This window comes from Orbicella franksi, chromosome 7, assembly GCF_964199315.1.
Source record: "Orbicella franksi chromosome 7, jaOrbFran1.1, whole genome shotgun sequence".
Taxonomy (NCBI): Eukaryota; Metazoa; Cnidaria; class Anthozoa; order Scleractinia; family Merulinidae; genus Orbicella; species Orbicella franksi.
This window is the reverse complement of record NC_138151.1, coordinates 26,971,911-26,991,989: the sequence shown is the minus strand read 5'-3', so window position 1 is coordinate 26,991,989 and position 20,079 is coordinate 26,971,911. Positions and strand designations below refer to the sequence as shown.

The following is a 20,079-nucleotide window of genomic DNA, read 5'->3' as shown; positions in this document are numbered from 1 at the left end:
GATAAATAAAGAATCATTGCATACAAGAAGGAAAAAACGTTTCTTTTTTCGATAAATAAAGAATCATCGCGTACAAGGAGGAAATTGTAAAACAAACCGGTTTCTGCCCTTTACGATGTTTGTTTGTCATGAAAGCTGTTTTTACTGTAACTGCGACGTTTTTATGAATAAAATTTGCATAAAAAAATACGAGTCACAAAGCGAGTTCACTGAGGAAGCTCATAGGTTACCATCAGTAGGTGATGCCGTAGTCAGTGAGTGAACGTTCAGTAAACCAATTTCGATATATATTTAAAATTCAGCCTAGCACAATAGACCTCTGCACGAGGCTCCGGTTAATAAATCCCACAAACTCTGTAGTTTTTCCCAAGATCCTCGAAGTGAGGTCTATTGTTTTAGGCTGAATTTTAATATATCGAAATTGGTCTATTGAGATCTACTGAGCAATACCTTTGGCCCTGAAATTGTGCTGAACACGGTGGTTTTATTTAAAGGAGTTCGCCGGATGAAACCGGATCTAGTGTGTGACCGTTCAAATGAAAACTATTGAGCAGTACCTTCATGTGGTACTGTTTATTTTGGCTTACAAGGTTGTTGTAACAGTTACATCTGGGGAACAAACCCTGGTGTGTTAATTCAAATAAAAGCTATTGAGTAGCACTTTCATGTTATGCTGTTCGTCTTACCGTGAAAAGTGGTTCTAACGTTTTGTCGATGGATGAGACCCTAGTGTGTGACCATTCAAATGAAACTACTGAAGCAGTACTTTCATGTGGTTCTGTTATACGCTTTTCAAGGTAGTTCTAACTTCCAATATTTTCTGTGGACGAAGCCCCAGTGTGTGACTATTCAAATAAAAGCTCATATTTAGCATTACTTTATCATGATCTTGTTTGTTGTGCGGCTGTGCAATGTTAGTATATGAATTCAAATAAAGAGTTATTGGAGTACAAACGTGAAATGAGTTTGCTTGGAACAGTATTTTCCGATCCCTTTGCAAGTCTACACCAGATCCACAAATGCAGAATTAAATTCTCTTGCACTGATCTCCACATATACCTCTCGTTTTCTAATGTTACAGGAGCAACGTCAGGATGTGAACATCTCGCAAAGTTTCGCTTAAATTTGTGAAGTTTGTCGTTTGTAATCCGCGTCAATCTTTTCCATCCTTAACCATTCTTGTTCCTTAGAGGTTTATTATTATGTCTTCGGTGTTTTTCTATCTTGGTAAACTTTTTTTTTCAGTTTACCTTCAATTTAAAGGTAATTTTGTACATGGCCAAAATAACTCAAGATAACGTGAATGAGCTTCTTCAACACAAGCGGTGTCATTATGTTTTCTTAGTTTCGCTTCATAGCATATGAGTATTTTCACAGGCAATATAAGGTTCTTCCGCAAACTGACGTCAATATTAAACAAACATATACCGGATGAGGAAAAGGTTACAAAAACAGACTCTATTTTGTTATTTGTGATGTTCTGTTCTCTCTTGACAACCTCTCCTTTGGAGTCCGCAAGGCTCCACAAAATCAAGACCAACGTCGTTAGGCTGATTTCGTCAACTCATGTGTTGTAGCAACATTATTCACTAAAAAAATGTTTAGGATGAACAAAACGAAGTAACTTGTTCTTCCCGGTTGATGCGCAACGCTTGAAGGGATACATAAATTCAAGAGAAAAAACAAAGAAGAAATGTCCGAAACGTTTGTGATTTTTCACAAGATGACATTTGCACATTTGATTTTTATTGATGACCATGGAACCGGAGAGGTCCACTAAAAAATAAATAAATACATAATAAATACATAACAAGCTGTCTCCATGAGAACTTCTTGCAATTTATATAACTGCATGGCCCTTTTTGTCCTTGCTTACAAACGCAAAAGAGATTATATTTGAAAGTTTCTAAATTTGTAAGTGAAGTCTGTATCCACTTGTCACTTAGTTTAGCAGACCATGAAAGTAACCATAGAAACACTCAATTTTAGGTTAAAAATAAATTTCAATCTCTACAAGTGCGGAATCAATTTTATTTTTTACTTTTAGTAAGTGGAACAAAGTACTCAAAGATAACGTGGGTGTATGATGACTTTAATATTGGCGTCATGCTACGTCACGAATCGTCAGAGGATGACGTCAGATCACGTGTAATGGGACAAGCTGTCGACGGACGCGAGCGGTACTTGTACTGGTCTGTTCGCTCCAGCGACTTGACGAACTTATTTTAAATCTAATATCAGCACCCTGGCTACGAAGCTAATATTAAGATATAAGGCGTCCGTCGATTTACTTTGATCTGAACAAATTGACGTGCAGTCGGAAAATAACTAGTGCAACAGAGTGAGTCCTGCTGGTAGACGGGCAGTTATAAGTTTACGTGGAGTAATAGAATAATTCTTGCCAGAAGGCAAGCAACAAGGAGAAAATAATACCACGGAGAGCGAGGAAAACACTTTTCTATTTACAAAACAGAAACGGCCTCGAATGGAACGACGTTGTCAATGAAGTTCAACCTCATTCTTATGGCGAGGGGGGACAATCACCATGGAAACAAGGTTGATACAGGAGAATTAAAATCACGATTTGAAGACATTTGCATTTTGCTGCTTCTTAAGCAAAGGCCAAGGTAAACTGCTATATTATGCCACCTCAAGCAATAAAGCAGAAGTAAGCTTGAACACAAAACTTTTGGAGCGGTTTCACATCAGCTCCGTGTTCACAGGTCTAACTCCGGAATGTTATGTTTCCCAGTAGCATGTGTCATTGATAGATTAACATCTATCTTATCTCATTACTAAGCTCATCATATACCCTCATTTCTTTCCAACTCGAATGTAGTTTGTCATAAGATCTCACTGGATCTCGCTGTTCGGGACTTATTACAATTTCGAAACGTGAAATTACAGATCGACGAGGCGAACAGATCTCTGGTCACAGAAAGTTACTTTAAAACTTGCCTTCGCACTCCACCAGGCCTGCTCAGGAGCTGATGCTTCGTTTTTTAAAAAAAAAATGAAAATGTTCAATGTTGTTGTCTATAGAGGTCAATGTGCTTAGCTACACCTAGCTAGTTCACAGGCATGCCACTTAAACGGAAAGAAACAAATGTATCAACTAAACATGATAGGCTACTGGCGGGAGGCAGACCAGTTGGCTATTTACAAGCATGACCGAGGAGTTGAACTAGGGTCTACTGAGAAACAACTTCAGCTGAGGGGTCAGAGCGGGACTGGAATCCGCACGCAGTCTCCTTCGTTCTTTGAGTCAAGAGAAATTTGGGGGAAGAACGGTAATTCGTAAAGAAGAAAAAGAAAATATCCTGGGGATTGTAACTGGAAGTTTTTTCCTTTCTGCAAATTGGCATGCATGTCTCCATCAATGGCCTGACTTACAAGAGAGATTTGAAATTTACGAGTGTTACTTTTAAATAGGATAGTTAAGCTCAACAGTTTGCGCACACTGAAAAAATTTTAAACGCACCCTGTAAACCAATCAAAGCAAAAAATGTTGCTCTACCCGAACTATTAATGTTCAAACCAAGACCGGTTTATGTGGTTTTCCCACGCGCGCTTTCCACGCGTGAACACGTGCGATTGTTGTATTTGCGGAAAGACCCTGGGAACGAAGGTGGAGATTAATTTCCCTGGTACCAGCTTTGGGACATCCTCTAGAAGACCCGCGCTGTAAAATTACGCGAGGGAAAAGGAAAAATTTATGTACACACAACACGTACGGAATAGTGCTTCGGTGTGGCTCGAATAGTGATCCGCGGGTACGAACCAAATTACTCCGTTTAGTTACACTTTGATATTTGGCAACTGATTAAACACAGTTGACGAATATATCCGTAAAGCAATTTTATCGTATAGAATCAGCTGTTGAGGCAGAAAATATTGCAAAAAAAGAGAAAGGACACCTTGCATCTTCTTGCCAAATAAGATAAAGAAACAAAATAGACAAAAGAGAAAGCCGTCAAAATAATTTTCATTTGCAAAAAAACTTTGATTTGTTTGTTCAATGAGCTGGCAGGTGAAACGAAACTTGCCTCGTTTTAACCCATAAGGATTAAGGTACTATCATCATTGATACAAATATCCGGTCAAAAGATCGTAATACGTATTACTTATCCGGGGGGAATTTGAGACTAGTTTGTCAGGTACAACCAAAGTTTCAAGCATTAGCCCCTGCCTAGTCCCCAGTCGCCCGCGCGATGGTCAAAAGGCATTTTAACTAGTGAGGAGGGGCGCGGGAACTTATGGGAAGGAGAGGAAACGCAGAGAAATTTCTTTTCCTATTTCTCTCCTTCCCATCACTGCCCGCACTCCTCACTCACTACCACCTCCCACTCGGGCTTTCTTGCTCACTCCCAGTCTCCCAATTGCTCTCGTATAGTGCGCTATGAGAAAAAAAGGAAAGCCTGTGGTGCGCTAGCCCGGCCTGGTTGTGCATAATTCTGGTATTATTTTGCGTTAGCTCCCACTTTTTTAAAAGAACTTTCACTCAATTTCAAGTTACAGTTTGAGATTGGCCAAGACTACAGGACCAAAGAAGGAGATGGTTATTGCTAACTAAATTCCTAGTCTGCGGAAGTTGTGCATGGAAAGGAGAGGGGGGCAAGACCCTGTACAACGCCCGTTGGCAGTGATGCTGAACGAAAAACTTGCAAAATACCCCTAACATACCTTACATTGTGTTCTTGTGAAAGACACTTTACTCTCATAGTGTCTCTCTCCGCCCAGGTGTGTAAATCATTGGTACCGGCAAATTTAATGCTGGAGGTGGGGGGCGGAGGGCGGTAACCCGGGATAAACTTGCATGCCATCTAGGGGATAAGTAGGAATACTCTTAGTTGTTTAATACAACAGAAACCAGCTTTACTTGTTTAAAGGATGTACAACGCTATCCAGGGGATAAGTGTTGGCAAAACAAACTACGTTTCCAACTGGATAGTGATTTATCCGCTGAACAACCGAAGCCTGGTTGTTAAGTTTAATATTTTCGGACTGATGGGTCAGGCTGATATACCCTTCTAAACCACAAGATTCCATGCTACAAGAAAACGAAACTAAGCAACAACATAAACTGATATTTTTGTTTATTATTTACTGCTTGCAGTGCATCTGATGAAGAACGACACAAGTTTTGCTTCCTAGAATGTGAACTGTTTAGCTGTCTAACTAAAGGAGTAATTTTGCTTGGTTGCGTTTTTGACAGAGAATGCTGTGAGAGTTCAAGGAATTGTGTCACCTGGTCTTAACATTGGAATAAAAAAATTCTCCTTAATTACCGTCGGTATCTTGTGATGTAACTTTAGAGAATCTGGCGGTAAATCAGGACAATGTTTCCCAATTGAAGATTCCCGTCTGGCTACATACCTACGTTGCACGAATAACTTGTTCTAGCATACAACTTGATTTTCAAATGAAAAAAACAACAACAACAACAACACATAAATGTGAAAGTAAAATCGTGTCCGTTTGAAGATTAGGTTGACGAGTAAATTAATTTGTCCTTAGAAATGAGGCGTAGTTCCTTCTAGTCCTTTCATGGCAAGCTTAGATTTGAAGCATGAGTCTGTTGACGTGACAACCTGGTGACACAGCCCCTTTAACCTGCTGCGCAGTAGTACTAGAGTACCACAAAATGCGTTTATACAGTCCAGCAGGCTTAGGATATACAAAGCTAGCCGTTTTCGAAGCGTTCCTTTTATTTAAATAAAGATCACACTGCAAAGAAAATCACCTTCGCTCTGCATTTGAGTCTAGTCCAAATGGAGTTTGACCCCAAAAGGTTGTTCTTGCGCTAAAGTCCGCCTTATTCAAGCCTCATTTTCAGTATAGCTCTTGAGAACGAGGCTGGCCCTTACCGCCCTTTTGCACATGATCTTAGCTTCGTCGCGAGCATTTCAGTGATTATAATTAATGTCAGCAGTTTAGAAACTGTATTAACAGAAACATTAAACACCGCATGATAGTGTTCGTGATTCTAAGAACTACATGAGGCATTTACTGTCAGACAGACCATATGGACAGACAGACAACCTTCATTTAAGAACGATTAAAATTAAAGCTCAGTAGCTTATGAGGTCGTGGGAAAAGAGCGAGTATTATAGCCGAGACATTAGAGCATTAAGTAAATCCATTTTAGCCAGGAAGGGCATAACACGCGAAAAGCCTATTACTTTTTTCAAATTAATTAAAGATGACTTCTACATCTAAATCTACATTTAATTACGTTTTTAAAAATCGTGAGACCAAATCTTTCATCGCGACAGCAAAAGTGATTTTCCGTGCAGTGTAAGTCTAGTAAAACCCCTCGAAAACCAAAATCACAGCAAAGCAGCTTATGCCAAATCATTTTTTCTACAAAACAATTTTACATTTCCCAAAATTTTACAGCATACGCTTCACAAACGCGAAATTATGCAACTTCTTGTATTCTCTTTCTTTTCAATCTTCAAGAAATTTACAATCTCAATCGATGTTCAAAATTGATCGAATGTTATTTTATATACATTACATAACAGGAGAACATTTTCAGCTGGCGAAATTGGAACACAATGAACGACATTACAATAACTGTGGTTAAATAACATTCGCAGAACGACTGAAAAGGTTTTGAATACACTTTAAAACACAACTAATGTAGTATGTAAATTTGAAATATTATTTAATATCTGTAACTCTGGGTTTTATATAACGTTAACATAACATTGGGCTCATTAAATATGATAAATATTTCTGGGATAAATTATTCTTCGATAAAGTAAGAGGATTTAGTCTTATCAATTAAGGCTAAAAGACTAAACATTTATTGCGAGTGACTGTTGAATGAGAACGATTCGAATTCTCTCCACTGCAAGTGAACAACCTGAACTGAACTAGCTGGAAACTACACAGACGGGTGTATAAGAAAGCTTAGAAAAAATCTCACCGAATTTCAGAAAGAATACTTTCCGTGTATTACTAAACTACGACCTTTGTGTTCTTTCCCTGAGAACGTCAAGGAATGAATGAAAAAAGCGAGAGGTAGAGTGCTAAAAACAATGCACTCTATTTTCCTGAGCAGCTTTGTTGAAAAAATGTCACACATAAAGCAGAACATGTTGCTTATTTTCATGACATTAGCCCTACTCCGTGATATAACTGGGAATTCAACGTTCCGACAAGATTTTTAAAGAAATGCGAGCGGAACTTGAAAACGTGAACCTGGCGTTTTCAAGTTTGTCCATTGTGTAATCCATTTCCACCCGCGCCAGCCTTAGTATCCTCACTCTTAATGGGTTCCTGTCTTTGACGAGTACCATTGCGCTAATGCAAACCATTATATATGTATAATTGCTGTGATCTAGAAAGATGAAGATGTCCACGGTGCCCTCTCTATTGTTAGAAAGCTTGATTTATGGTGCGTATCGCAAAAAATATACTTTTGGTGACTAAATGCTAAAAGAACACACGCGTGAGAAACATGCAACACTTCACGCGAGTTTCTCTCGTGTGTCGCGAATCGAGAGAAGAAGAAAGTTGAATTGAATTTCGATTGAAATCAAGAGTGTTGTTCAATTTTAACTGAACTGTCCATTCGCAGTTGAAATATATCTCTTTACAAGACGATCAAGAATTTATAACTAATAGACTTAAAATGCTGTAACCTCTGCCATATCTTATTCAGTTATCACCTGCAATTTTCTGAGCAAATCCTCCATTTCTCCGCGCCCTCATGATTTTCTCAGTCTCGGGGTGAAACTCGTGCAGATGCTTCATAAAATCGGAATTTTCCGTAAACGTGCTGCCGCAGTCTTCGCAAACGAACATTTTCGAGCGCCTCTCTCGGAAACCAAACTTGTGTACCACGCCGTGCACGCGTGTTAGGTGCGCTTCGAGCGAACAACGCTGCGTAAACGACTTGTCACATCGGCTGCACTTAAATGGCTTTATTCCTGTGTGTGTCCTTATATGGCGCTTCAGATCGAAGGTATCATTGAAGCCTTTGGTACAGTACTGGCAGTGATACCGTTTGTAAAAGGAGTGAGTCTTCATGTGGCGATTGAGCAGGCGTTGGAGCGTGAACGAACTGTTGCAAATCTCGCATTTGTATTTCGTCTCGTCGTTTTCGCCAGTCTTTCTGTCCTGGTCCTTGTTTTGGAGATTCGTAAGGCACTCTTGTTGCTGGTGAGATGGTGGTAGAAATGGATGGCTGTGAATGAAGAAATGGTTTCCATTAAACTGCGGAGCGGACGCCTGCTGTGGAATGCTTGGGCAGAGCGAGGACTCCCGATGACTATCCGAAACATGCCGAAGGTTCAACGATACTTCACGAAGCCCATCTAAAGACGCACGAACAGGTATTGATTCGGGAATGGATGGTACCCTGTGGTCGTGGAAGTTAACAACGGCGAAACTGTTGGCTGTTAATGGAAAGTGATGTCTCTGATTCAAAGTAATGACAGAATGTTGGTCCGACGAATGGGCATGGTGTACTTTGGATAAACCGTTTCTCGGCACGGAACTGATAAGTTTAGGTGGTGGGGGAAGGTTTTGTAATTCATATCTTGAGCTGAAGCTACTCCACCAAAACAGATCATTACCATTCGCCCGCTCAGTTGTCGCTTCTCGCTTTTCAACTCGTTCAGCGGAGAAGGCGTCGCCTTCACATTTCAACCTTGGCATGGAAATCGCCATTTCATGCTCCAAGCCCTTGCTTAATGCGCTGTCTCTGAAATCAACCCCCTCGGTCTTTTCCTCCTCGTCAATTAACTCGGCTTTTAACATTTCTTCTGACGAAGTAGGCTTTTCATCTGAGAAGGAACCACAGAAGGATTTCTCGTGAATTATTTGCCGTTCGTAAAATCAAAACAAACATTAGCAGCAGACAGGAGTTAATTAAGGAAAAAGTGTTTTATCTTTTCGATTTTTTGGAAGTTATGAATCATGGATAACAACACGATGGCAAGTTATTTAATAGCTCAGTTTTGCAAATTACGTCAAGCGTTGAGAAAATTTCTTCCTTCCAGAACACTTGCACATAACAAGAATTTTATTTCAATGAAAAGTCACCCAATTCACTACACAAACAATGCGTTTAGAGAAATCTAAAGGAAAAAACTCACAAAATTTATCAATAAAAGGTGTAAAAAAAAACCTCGAAAGAAAAACGTGCTCTTAAAAAATTCACCACAGAGGCAAGATCTTGAGTAAATAAGGTGTTTCAGGGTGTTGTACACAGAAGGAATCATAAAAAAATGTCAAATTGTAGCTAGCATACCCGCATTCGACAAATTGAACGTGTTTTGTCGCTACAGGTTTAATAAGCTCACAGTCTAAATTAACTATAAATATCCACGGGTAGTTTTTTCAACACCTTTGGTTTTTCAGATTTCTGGGCAATTTAGCTGTGTTGTGAAATAAATAATGAACAAGGAACATCTGCAGCGTTTGAGAAAGGTTTCCAAGATTACTCGAGGGATAAATGAAATACTGCTTCGCTCAGTTCAAGAAAACTTTCTTTTCTTCAGTGTCGTTTTCTAAATACCCGATGAAACCTGTTAAGGGGAGGAGGAACAAATATTTTCATTTAATTTCATTCTGCAATCGAATACAAGCTATCCCACGTGTTCGTTAATAAAGAAAGACAATTCAGTCACCAGAAAAAAGGGTGAAACTGTTCATCGAATCCACGTTATTATTTTACGCATTCAACCCGCATAACACTTTACACTCTTGAGAATCTTTGACACCAACGCAAAAACTAATTTCAAAACTGGTTGCGAGAATAAAACGCAGATTCATGAAACCAGAATAAAAACGCTGTCAGTATCGTATCGTATTTCAGTGCCACGTTTTTGCAATATCACATTTTGCGGTTAGAAAGAAACGCTGTATCGAAGAGTACAAACCCTTGTCATTCTGTCAAAACATGAAGCAGCTAATTCCTCTTTGCGTCTCGACCTTGTTTCGTAATTTCCAATCATCTGTTATCTGTTAGAAATTGCTTTTCGAAACAACTCGTTTTATCACAAAAGGGCGGCTTTCACATCTTTCGAGCTCAAACCACAGAAAAACCGATACCCGGGTTTTACAAACAACTAGGACTCGCTTAAACGGACCCCAAATGGAATGTTCCGTTTGTACACGGTAAAAGGTCACTTGTAAGGTTGTTCGGCTCGCAAGAAATCGAGGGAACAGTTGCACATCCATGACAACATTTAAAAAGAAGGGTTTTGCCTATTTGAATGAATGGCTCATATGAAAAGATTTGCGTTCAACCTAATTTTAATCCCACCTGTAACAGAAATTTTCTGTCTAACAAATTCAAGCACACGAAGGGTGAAAACTTGTATCACAAAGTTCTTCATCACGCTCAAAACAAGAAACATCACGCTTTTAAAACTGAAACTCGTGGCTAGCTTGTATTACATGAAAAGAAGAAATGAAAGTTTACAAAAGGCTTTTCTCGGAAATATCTACAATTCTTTAGTTGCTTTATACAGGTACGAAAACAAAATTGTACAACAGTTTCCACTGTCTGTGGAATTAGTCCAATTTAAAGTAACTCGAGAAAATGTATCGACAATGAAAGATTTGGATCCAACAGTTTCTGGTTCAAAAACGAAACGAGACAATATTTGTAAGTAAACACGATTTCTCAATGATCTTAAAAAGCAAGAGATGTTGAATTAACTTGTGACTTACGCGGATAAGACTTCATTTTTATCTTTTAAAAAATCTATAAAAGGGAAGCAAACAATTATAAAGAACGTGGATTTACTTTTAATGTAATTTCAACACGCTAGGTTTCATTCTAAAAACTTTGATTTTATGCCATGTTCACGGTGTCACGACAGATACGAATCTTCTATCTCCATTTGACTTTTCGTTTCAGATATAAAATTCGATACTCGCAAAAAATCTTCACACCTCTATCGATGCTCAAAGGCAAAGTTAAGAGGAAATATATAATTACATTTGAAAGAAGAGTCTACAAAATGGTCATAAAATCTTGGTGAGAAAAGCTGAAGCGTGCGTGGTACTTAAAGACAAGTTTGTGAAGTAAACAAACAGCCGGAGAAAAATATATGAATTGTCGATTTTTCTAACATCAAAGACAAAGAATTTTATTTTATAGAGTGCGCGAGTTTTGTCCACACAATAAGTCCATAAAATCATATTGTGATCTGAGTTCTTTATCTCGCATGACAAAGTGACAACACAGGAAGGGAACTCTTCCGTTCGGGTACAGTAATTTTCTAAGCTTGCATTTCGTTGAACAAACTTGGCGCTGATGGGTCGGGTGTTTCCAGCTCCCTTTCTTTCTATTCTAGTCAATTAAAGCTGGCTTGAGTCACTCTAATTTCATTAATTTGGACACCTCGCAGAAAAAGAAAATTTATTGAATTAAAAGCCCTGCAATGTTCTCAATCACAAAGTGGTTTATTAAATGAAATCTATCACCTAGGACGAACCTTTACAAACACGGTGGTGAAAATTAAAATTCTATTAGCAGAGAGCCCCAAAGTAGCCGGGGCGAACTGACAAGCTAAAATCGGCAAACGCCCGCGTGAAAGTTTCGAGAAGAATTGATCTGTTTCTACGAAACTCGAACTCGTGGTTTCGAATCTTGAGAAGCGTGCACCAGTCCTGTCTTAAATCGACTATGTACCTATGCGGAAACCACTGGGCACATTCTCGAGTGTTCTACTTTTCAGAAAAGCCTTTGATCGAAAGGCATTTACGTTAAGGGGTTAAGTAGCCTTTCTGTCAAGTTTGCGGCCAAAAGAGTAAGAATTAGAAGTAAGAACATCTGCTGTGTTCTCGCAACTCAAATGTCCTTGTCCGGCTGCTGGCCGGCTGATCATGTTTAAGATGTCGGTGCTTTTGCGCCTAAAAATGCTCGAGTTAAGTGTTATGAGTCTTGTCTTGTACCGACTCGAACCACTGGAAAGCTGCTTAGAAAGGCGTGGAAAAAGAGAAGGCCAAACAAAAGTGCCGACCGGGTTTTTGTTTTCGATATAATGCGTCTAAACACAGCGAAATTGACAAGTAGAGAATCGGTTTACACGTCATTTGGAAAACCACGAGAAATGGACAGCATTTGAAAGATCTCGCATTTTAAGTGATGAGAATTTACATAAATTTAAATTAACCATAATTGTTGCGACCGGATCGATTGATTTCTTGCCCTAAATTTTCGTGAACGATTCCAACGAGGGGGAGAGAAATTCACGGGAAAGGGAACAACGCCAGCGTGGAAAAGATCGCGAAGGAAGGAACCGGACGGAATATTTTTGTTTAACGGAAAGCCACGCGCTATGCTCTAAACGCTATACAAAATCTTCATTGTACGTCAATTGATGTATCCATTAGTCTCTTTGTGAAATGGCGTTTATCACTACACAGTGCAAAATTTGAATATGAATGAATCAATGATCTGCATTGTTGAATTCTTTTTTCCTGATTATCTTTACGACGAGACCAAAACACTTATCTGTTATTCGGGGCGATATTTAGCCAGCTAAGCGGTAGAAATCAATTCGGCGCCGAATGCGGCTGTCATTGGCTTTGTGTTTTTGCCTTCAGTGTACACAATGTAATCACTGAAAGCTTTCGAATTACTTTCCGTGACTAGGCAGCGTATGTTTTTACGTGCACACAGACTACAAACATTACCGTGTAATAGGTTGTGGCACAAACAGGGCCCTATCGAATATCCGTTGCATTTAACCTCAATTCTAAGCCCGTTGAAACCGGAATACATTGAGCGCGTCCAAATCTTCGCTTCTCCTCCTCGGCCCCCGAAAAATCAAAACCTATGTCGCCAAAACGCGATTTTTCTCCCTGCGATCATAAAAAGCTCTTAAACGGAAACCAATTGCCAAAGCTGTGATTTCTGCCGATAAGCATCGGTTTACTATTTGTAGTAACATATCCCTATTGTTCTTTGAAGTTGCTTTCTGTACACCCCGCGAGGACAACACTTCGGGCCTTTAAAAGTCCCATCTCGAAGGCAACATAAACGACCACAGACACAGCCTGAAGGCGTAGATTCGAAAAGGCGACATTTTTACGTGAGAGAAATAAAAAATGGATCCCGTTATAGCACCGTTCGACCACCAACATCTGCGCCCGTAATTCTGTGACACTTTATAACGGTGAACATCACACAGGAAATGTTAGAAAGAAACTGCGAACAAAATCGTTTGTCAAAGGGTCAAGTAGAACAAGGAATGAACAATATTTTAGGCTTAAAGGGAAGTTCAGTTCTTCATGGTCTTACCTGAGTGGTTTTCTTCTCGCGGAGCAGACATCGCGCCTTCCAAGATCTCGCCATCTTCAGTGCGGCGCACTGCTTTCTTGTTCTTGACCAAGAACGATTTCGGCATCTTGCCGGCGCGGGCCAACGTATGTTCAAGTTCTGTAAACCACGGAAACCACTTCTTTAAAGTTTAGACAAAACTGCTTCAGATCTACCGGGTAGAAACTGACGAAGCGAGACGCTAGTCGAGAAGAAAAACCACGCCGCTGATATCGCGCGTTCGAGAAACGGTTTGATACAAGGCCGTTTAAACCGCATACACGCTTAGCGAGCTTGGCTGGCTGTCGCAGGCCCGAGGACCGTTACCTTGTTTGCAAGCTTATTCTTTCTCCCCGAAGCGCGGGTGTGATCATCTGATATATTGTTACGCACCAAACAATGTTAATTAATTTATAATGTACAGCACCTATCAATCATTCGACGAGCCAACGTAGAGTCGGGAACACAGTTTAACAATGGAAAAATCAAAAAACAACAAACATTAACAAAGGCTGGAATCACGTTTAATTTACGTGGAACCCCCCAATTAAAATTTCCCTTCCGAGCATTGACTCTCGAAGAGTCACCTTAAACGTCAAAACCACGCTGAAACTGGACACGGTTGAGCTTAAAATTTCTCGGATATCCCACGCAAATTTTTTCTCGCTACTTTTCTTGAGCCGGAGTCGCAAATGTCGCAGAGGAGGAGCTTCGAGGCAAAAGCCAATTATTTCGGTTAGCAAACAAAACGTAGTAGTATTTTTTCAGATAATGGAATTGTAATTCACAAACGACAGAAAACGCTGTTAAATCTTTTGTTCCTGTGGACCTAGGTGTCCATCGAATCATTATAATTACATCTGGAATGAAAAATAGCCCCGGAGTTTTTTCTTTTCAAGAGCGAAATGGAGAATTTTTCTTTCGCTAGGCAAAGACGGCGAAACAAAGCAAAGGAAAAAGAGATGCAATTTGACTTGGCAGTCGGGTTTCATTTACTGTTTGTCTTACGTGTTTGTAAGGTTTAATTTTTAAAAGGGAGCATGAATAGTGTTTTTAATTCGTGTAAGGCGATTGTCCGATTCAATATGCTTTCAGGCGAGAGCAAAATGCGCCACTAAAAGTGATTTATCTTCGTTAATTTCCTTCTGTCCACGATATCCTCCACATTCATAGTAACGGTAGTTGCTTTTAACAATGCTAACGTAACGGGTGAAGGCTATTGGGTTTATTTTTTGCCAGCCAACTTCATTAAAATGTAAGCGAGAACTAGATGGGTTTATGCAAATCGAGCGACAAGGCCTCCTGTTGCTCGTAATATGTAGCAGATAACACGATAAAACGCCAAACCACGCTCGCAAAATTCATTTCACCGGCCGCGAAGTTAATTTAATTTTACTTCAGCATATTACACGATTAAAAACTGATTAAAGCTACGGTCCACGGTGAATTACACGTTTGAAGAAGATGATTGACTTTCACGCTTGATGCGAGAATAAATTACTATGTGGTTTTTCTGCTGAGAAAAATATTCACGATGCTGAACAACAGAGCACAATTCCATTTAACTTCACGTCAAGAAATTGACGCGCATTGACAAATTTTCTATTTTAATTTAACGATCGAAAAGAAAAATCTTCGATTTCCTTTATGACGGCTTAAAAGGAAACTACTATTTTCATTATGACGCGCAATTTTTTCCTTACAAACCATTACACTGTTTTGGAGAAATATTAAAAGGTGTTTCTCCATTGCTGAATGAAAGGAAGCAATTCAAGCTGGTAAATTCTTATTATGGAAGCGCGTGTAACTAAGCCACTAGATGAATGGAAAGCGATACGTCTTGCACCTCCCGTCGTGCTCAAAAACCACACGTCTAGAAACAAAGAATGGCGAGAAAACAATCAAAACAACAAAAATATAGCATGCTCATTTTGATTTTAACTCACGTCGGGGAATCCAGCACAATTTTGAAGACTAAATGCTTTTCTATTCTTCTCGACTTCGCGCCCTGCAGGGATTGTTATCAAATTCGCAGATCGACTAAAAGCTTCCTAAGTGAATGTTTTTCTTCCAAGCAACCGGTCCGACCGTTTTATAACAAACAAAACCTTTGGTTTTGAACGAACACCAGCATTAATTTTAGAAACACAGAATGTTATGCGATAAAAAATTCAATAGCTTAATTTCTCGGGGCGTGGTGTAAAATTTGGAGCAAGCCAAATATTTATGTTTTTCAGAAAACACTGAGGGTTCCATCTCACTCGCAACTGGCTTTATTGACGACAAATTATTTTGTCTCCGCGATCTCATTAAACCCTTTGCCTCCAGCTGTAGGGGGAGATCTCTAGGCGTCTTTTAATTTTGCGGCGCGGTTTATTAAAATTACTTTAAGACTCGTGCCAAATTTACCACGACACGCTTTCAGCAAGTCAAGCGAAAGAATATTTAATTTCAGATGCTGTGCGAGGAAAACACTACGCTAAATTCTAAACAGCCGCAACAACACTTGCCAAAGAGTAAACCAAATAGATTTTAAAACAAGAAAAACATAGGGTTCGCGTTAACATTGCAGCACAAGGAGTTAAGCACCACTACAAAAAAATCCACATGACCAAAATAGACAATTTTCCCACCGAAACTACAGCCAAAACAATGAAAAACTAATCACAAGCTATATTACCTATTTAATATACCCTGCATAGTGTAAGAAAGACCGCCGACAAGCGAAAATAACTTCACATCTTAACAGAGAAATGAGTTAATCAAGGAAATGTGGAATTATTCTCTGAGAGAAATTCGTGCGCGTGGAGGATGCAAAAAAAAAAATGTTTCTTCCTTCCAACCAGCATAAAAAGAGAATGTAAACAAGAAGGGTAATAATACTAAGTTAGTTGATACAGGTTTCCTTTTAACTAAACCAGGATGTCCATCGGCGTATACTCAAGATGTGAGCAGATGGCACCTGTAAACATTACCTACTTACATCGCGGAAAGCAGTTTGATATAATAGGCGATTCGATGGCTGTAAACAATCCTCTCGGGCGCGTGTTTAAAGTCCATTTGCGCGAGACCGGCCAAACGCCTCGCGTGAGTACAGCAAACCCGTTGACAATCTCGTGAAAGAGTACGTCAGATTTTTTCGATAACCGATGTTTTTATATTCCGCCGACTTGTCAACGAAGAAAAGCCCATGTTCATCAACATGCACGCAACGGATAATCAGAAGTCGAAATTTCCATAAAAAAAAAATGATTCCCTGCAAACTTTGACAGGTCGGCACAAAAACTGCGACAAGCTGTTATTAATGCCTTATGGCAAACGCGCGAAGTAGAACCTTGAAAGCCTTGATCTTTGCTAGCGTGCATTTCGCAGGCGATGTAACTCGAGATTCTGCCCTATTCGAGAAAGAAAACTAGACATATGCTAAATGGAAATATTTCAAGTGGCTTGCTTTTTTTGACAGTTATTCATGGAAGAGTATTCGTGAGAACAAGAGTTGCGCTACAGACATGGCCTTGCCCTTTACTAAAGTGCTAAACGATTTTCAAAGCGAAACAATGCTCGACCTTTGGCATCTCTCAGTGCACGCATGAAGTCTTTTTTTATATTAACGGTTCGGTGTTTTCAACCCGTTAACTCTAATCTCTCGCTGGTAATCTTGTTTGGGGTCAAGATGTTTCGGGCATTATACATTCCAACTCGATAAGAAATGCTTTGGAAAGAGCTGGAACAGGTAGGAACAAAGCCCCACAGCTTTAAATGATTTTCTTTAAAAAAAAAACACACAGAGCGCCCAAACGAGAGTACCTTTCTTCGGTAATTCTCCAAGCGTGCAAGTTTTCAATGGCCATGATGGCTGAGCGATTAATGTAATGGCGGTTAGAACAGTTCCCATTTGAAAAGCCACAAACCTTCATCAATCAGCAACGACTCAAAATAACATTATTGTTATTGCTTTGGCTGCAATCGAAAAACGTGCCGCAAAAAATGCCCCACCTTGTGTTTACGTTGCAAGGGTGTAGCAGCACTTAGACACCAGAAAATATTTCATGGTCTGCTAAGCGGCGAAAATCCTGTTTAAAATACTTTTCTCTGAAATGTACATTGTGCATTTGTGTGTCTAATGAGAACAACAAAGGATATAGAAATACCGTAATTAGAAAATAAGCGATCGAGAAATTCACTGCTTAGAATTTCTTTTTAAACTTTACTTTATTTAAGGAGGAAATGTTTTCTGACTACATCGTAGATTCAAAAACCGAACACTAGTCTCGCGAAAGACCGACATTATCAAACAACTTAGATCTCTTTGCTGATTATTCTACAACACATTAATTATTCTGGGTGGAGATGTCAACGACGAAGAATTTTCGCAAAAGCTCGACAAGAACTATAAATAAGAACAAATTCCAAATGAATTATCTTAGGCTAAGAGAAGTGCTTAGGCTGTAGTTCTAAGCCATCTTCGAACGAACGTTGCACATCGAGAGATGTTCTCCCAAGCTTTCTTCTTACCGATAAAATTGTACGTGAGCACTCTTGTAATATGGTTTATTCTCACAGCAAATCGCAAGGCACCGCGTTAAAAACACGTTTTGTAAAGAGAACAAAGAATGCTGTTTTTGCACACTCACTGAAAAGGAACAAAGAACATTATTTTAATCCATCTTGACTCGGGTATTCGGTTACAACCACAAGATCACCTAGGACCATTGAAACGACCAAGTTCTCCTTTTTCAGCTGCTTTCAATAATCGTCTTGACTAATTTATGAGACAGACTAAGTATTAAGCAATTCTTCCATTAGCAAGACGTTAAAATACAGTGATGCAAGAAGAAAGCCCAAATTATCCAAGAACAAATTTGTAAAAAAAAAAATAAAAATAAAAATAAATGCGAGCAAGGCTGCGCGTGTAAAAACAAGTTAACGCACGCGCAAATAAAATTTTTTCTTCATTGACATAAACTTGCCAGTGAGTTACAGACCTGAGCATTCTCTGACCGAGACATACTTCCAGCAGCGTTGGTTCAATTAAGCTTCTTTTTACTCAGCTGTACTGGTAACAAACATTAGAATATTTTAATTAGGAAACCAACTCTAGAATCGGCAATTAAGAATTTCTAAACACGTTGATAAATTTCGATTGGGAGTAGGTTAACAAGGAAGGAGAAATGGAAAACATAATATTTTAGGAAACTGCAAATCATCAGCGATAAAGTGTGTGTCAAATGATATCTAAAGCTTGCGTGTATTACTGGTTTTGCAGCTTTCAGGAAGAAATACGAGAAGTTAAAGCGATAACGTTTGGCCATTTCGTTAACAATACGCCCCCACGACTTAACGATACGATATTTATAAACTGGGGGTGTAGAAAGCCAAATAGCGTATTTATATTTCCTGACTTGTAGATAAGTAATTGATTTCTCGCAAAATGAACTTCTCAAAATAGCGAAGTTCGTGCCAGATTTCGCGAAGAAAAATCTGGAAGGAGTAAAATAAGATCAAAAGCAACTGATTTTTGAGTTAGAAATGCAAGAAAGAAACCGCTGAAAAGTTTGCGTGATCTGCCAAAGCCAAAAAGAGCCATGTGAATTGAAACCCTACCAGGGCTATTAACACATAGCGGAACGGGCTTGGCGACTGCATGTCGCGCTCTTGGCCTTTCTTGCCTCTTGAGACAAGAGGAAGTTAAATAAAAGTTACCTGCAAACGCAAGGACACGAAATAATTTAACGAGCAAAGAGGTTTGTTTATCGCCGCTAAGGATTGACTTCGGTCGGCGAGGGGTCGAGACAATAGGGCGACATGACTGAAGGAGAACTGTTTTAGTCGGAGAAAGATGGTTGAGAGGAGCAAAATACACCATGAATGACCTAGAACGTAAAGAGCCAATAATTTATCTAGCTTTGTCGAGCAACACTCGACAAACAATCAGAAGGCATTATCGAGTGAGTCTGACTAGCAAGGACGAAAGAGGAAATGGATGGCAAGGTGAACAAACTTGAAAATGCGAAGGTCAAGTTATCGCAACTTTTAAAACTCATTAAATTTTCATTTCATAAATTGAGGGAAAAAGTCATGAATGTGCTATACTTTTGACAGAACAAACTACATGCATGCGCTTGGTGACAGGGCTAATTTAGATCAACATGAATTTTCTCCTGTAAAAATCTGTACATTGTCAACCAGGCAGGTGAAGAGAAAAAAGAAAATCATCAACCAAGAGGTATTGTGCTGATGTACTACCAAATTCCCACAACTAACACTGATAGAAATTTATGGAAATAGTTACGAGAATTAATCTGTTGATATCAAGTCGTTTCAACCGAGCGCCGCACAAGGAGAATTTAAGACTGCGGATGGTGTAGCCTGCAGTGGGGGCGTATTATTGGCTCGCGAGAGGACATTTTCGTATCAGGCTCCGTGCTTAGCGAGGGCCGTACAATAATAACACTGAGGCTCTTTTCTCTGCACGGAATCCCTCAGCAAATTTGGTTAATGAGAAAATCTACAGGTAGACGTTGTGAATGAAAAAGAGAAACAGAAAAAAACAACTCAAGCCAGGAGAACAATAGCAATTGATCTCCACTATTTTCATTCGTTCTTGTTAATCTGTACCTCCTTCGTTCTCAACGCAAGGGACTGTGTTTGTATTCTTTATGTATTGTTTCGTTTGATCAATAATAAACAAACTTGTAAATGGTGCAGGGCGCCATTAAAAGGAAGATACGACGATTTCAAATAGATTAAAATGAGTCGTTCAGTCAATTTTTCAAGTACGCCGATTT

At 39.4% G+C, this 20,079-nt stretch overlaps 1 protein-coding gene across 2 annotated transcripts; it reads right to left on the bottom strand.

The window, feature by feature from the left end:
• Positions 1 to 1,963: 1,963 nt before the first annotated feature.
• Positions 1,964 to 19,908, bottom strand: LOC145493248 (uncharacterized). 2 transcript variants are annotated; one of them, XM_081472672.1, is made up of 2 exons: positions 13,274 to 19,908; positions 1,964 to 8,798 (listed from the first exon to the last, which is right to left on the bottom strand). In XM_081472672.1, the coding sequence occupies exons 1-2, from the start codon at positions 13,377 to 13,379 to the stop codon at positions 7,669 to 7,671; spliced, it is 1,236 nt and encodes a 411-aa protein (XP_081328798.1). In that variant the 5' UTR covers positions 13,380 to 19,908; the 3' UTR covers positions 1,964 to 7,668. The 2 variants fall into 2 exon arrangements, with proteins under 2 accessions (XP_081328798.1, XP_081328799.1); XM_081472673.1 differs by having other exon boundaries at positions 16,275 to 19,908.
• Positions 19,909 to 20,079: the final 171 nt, after the last annotated feature.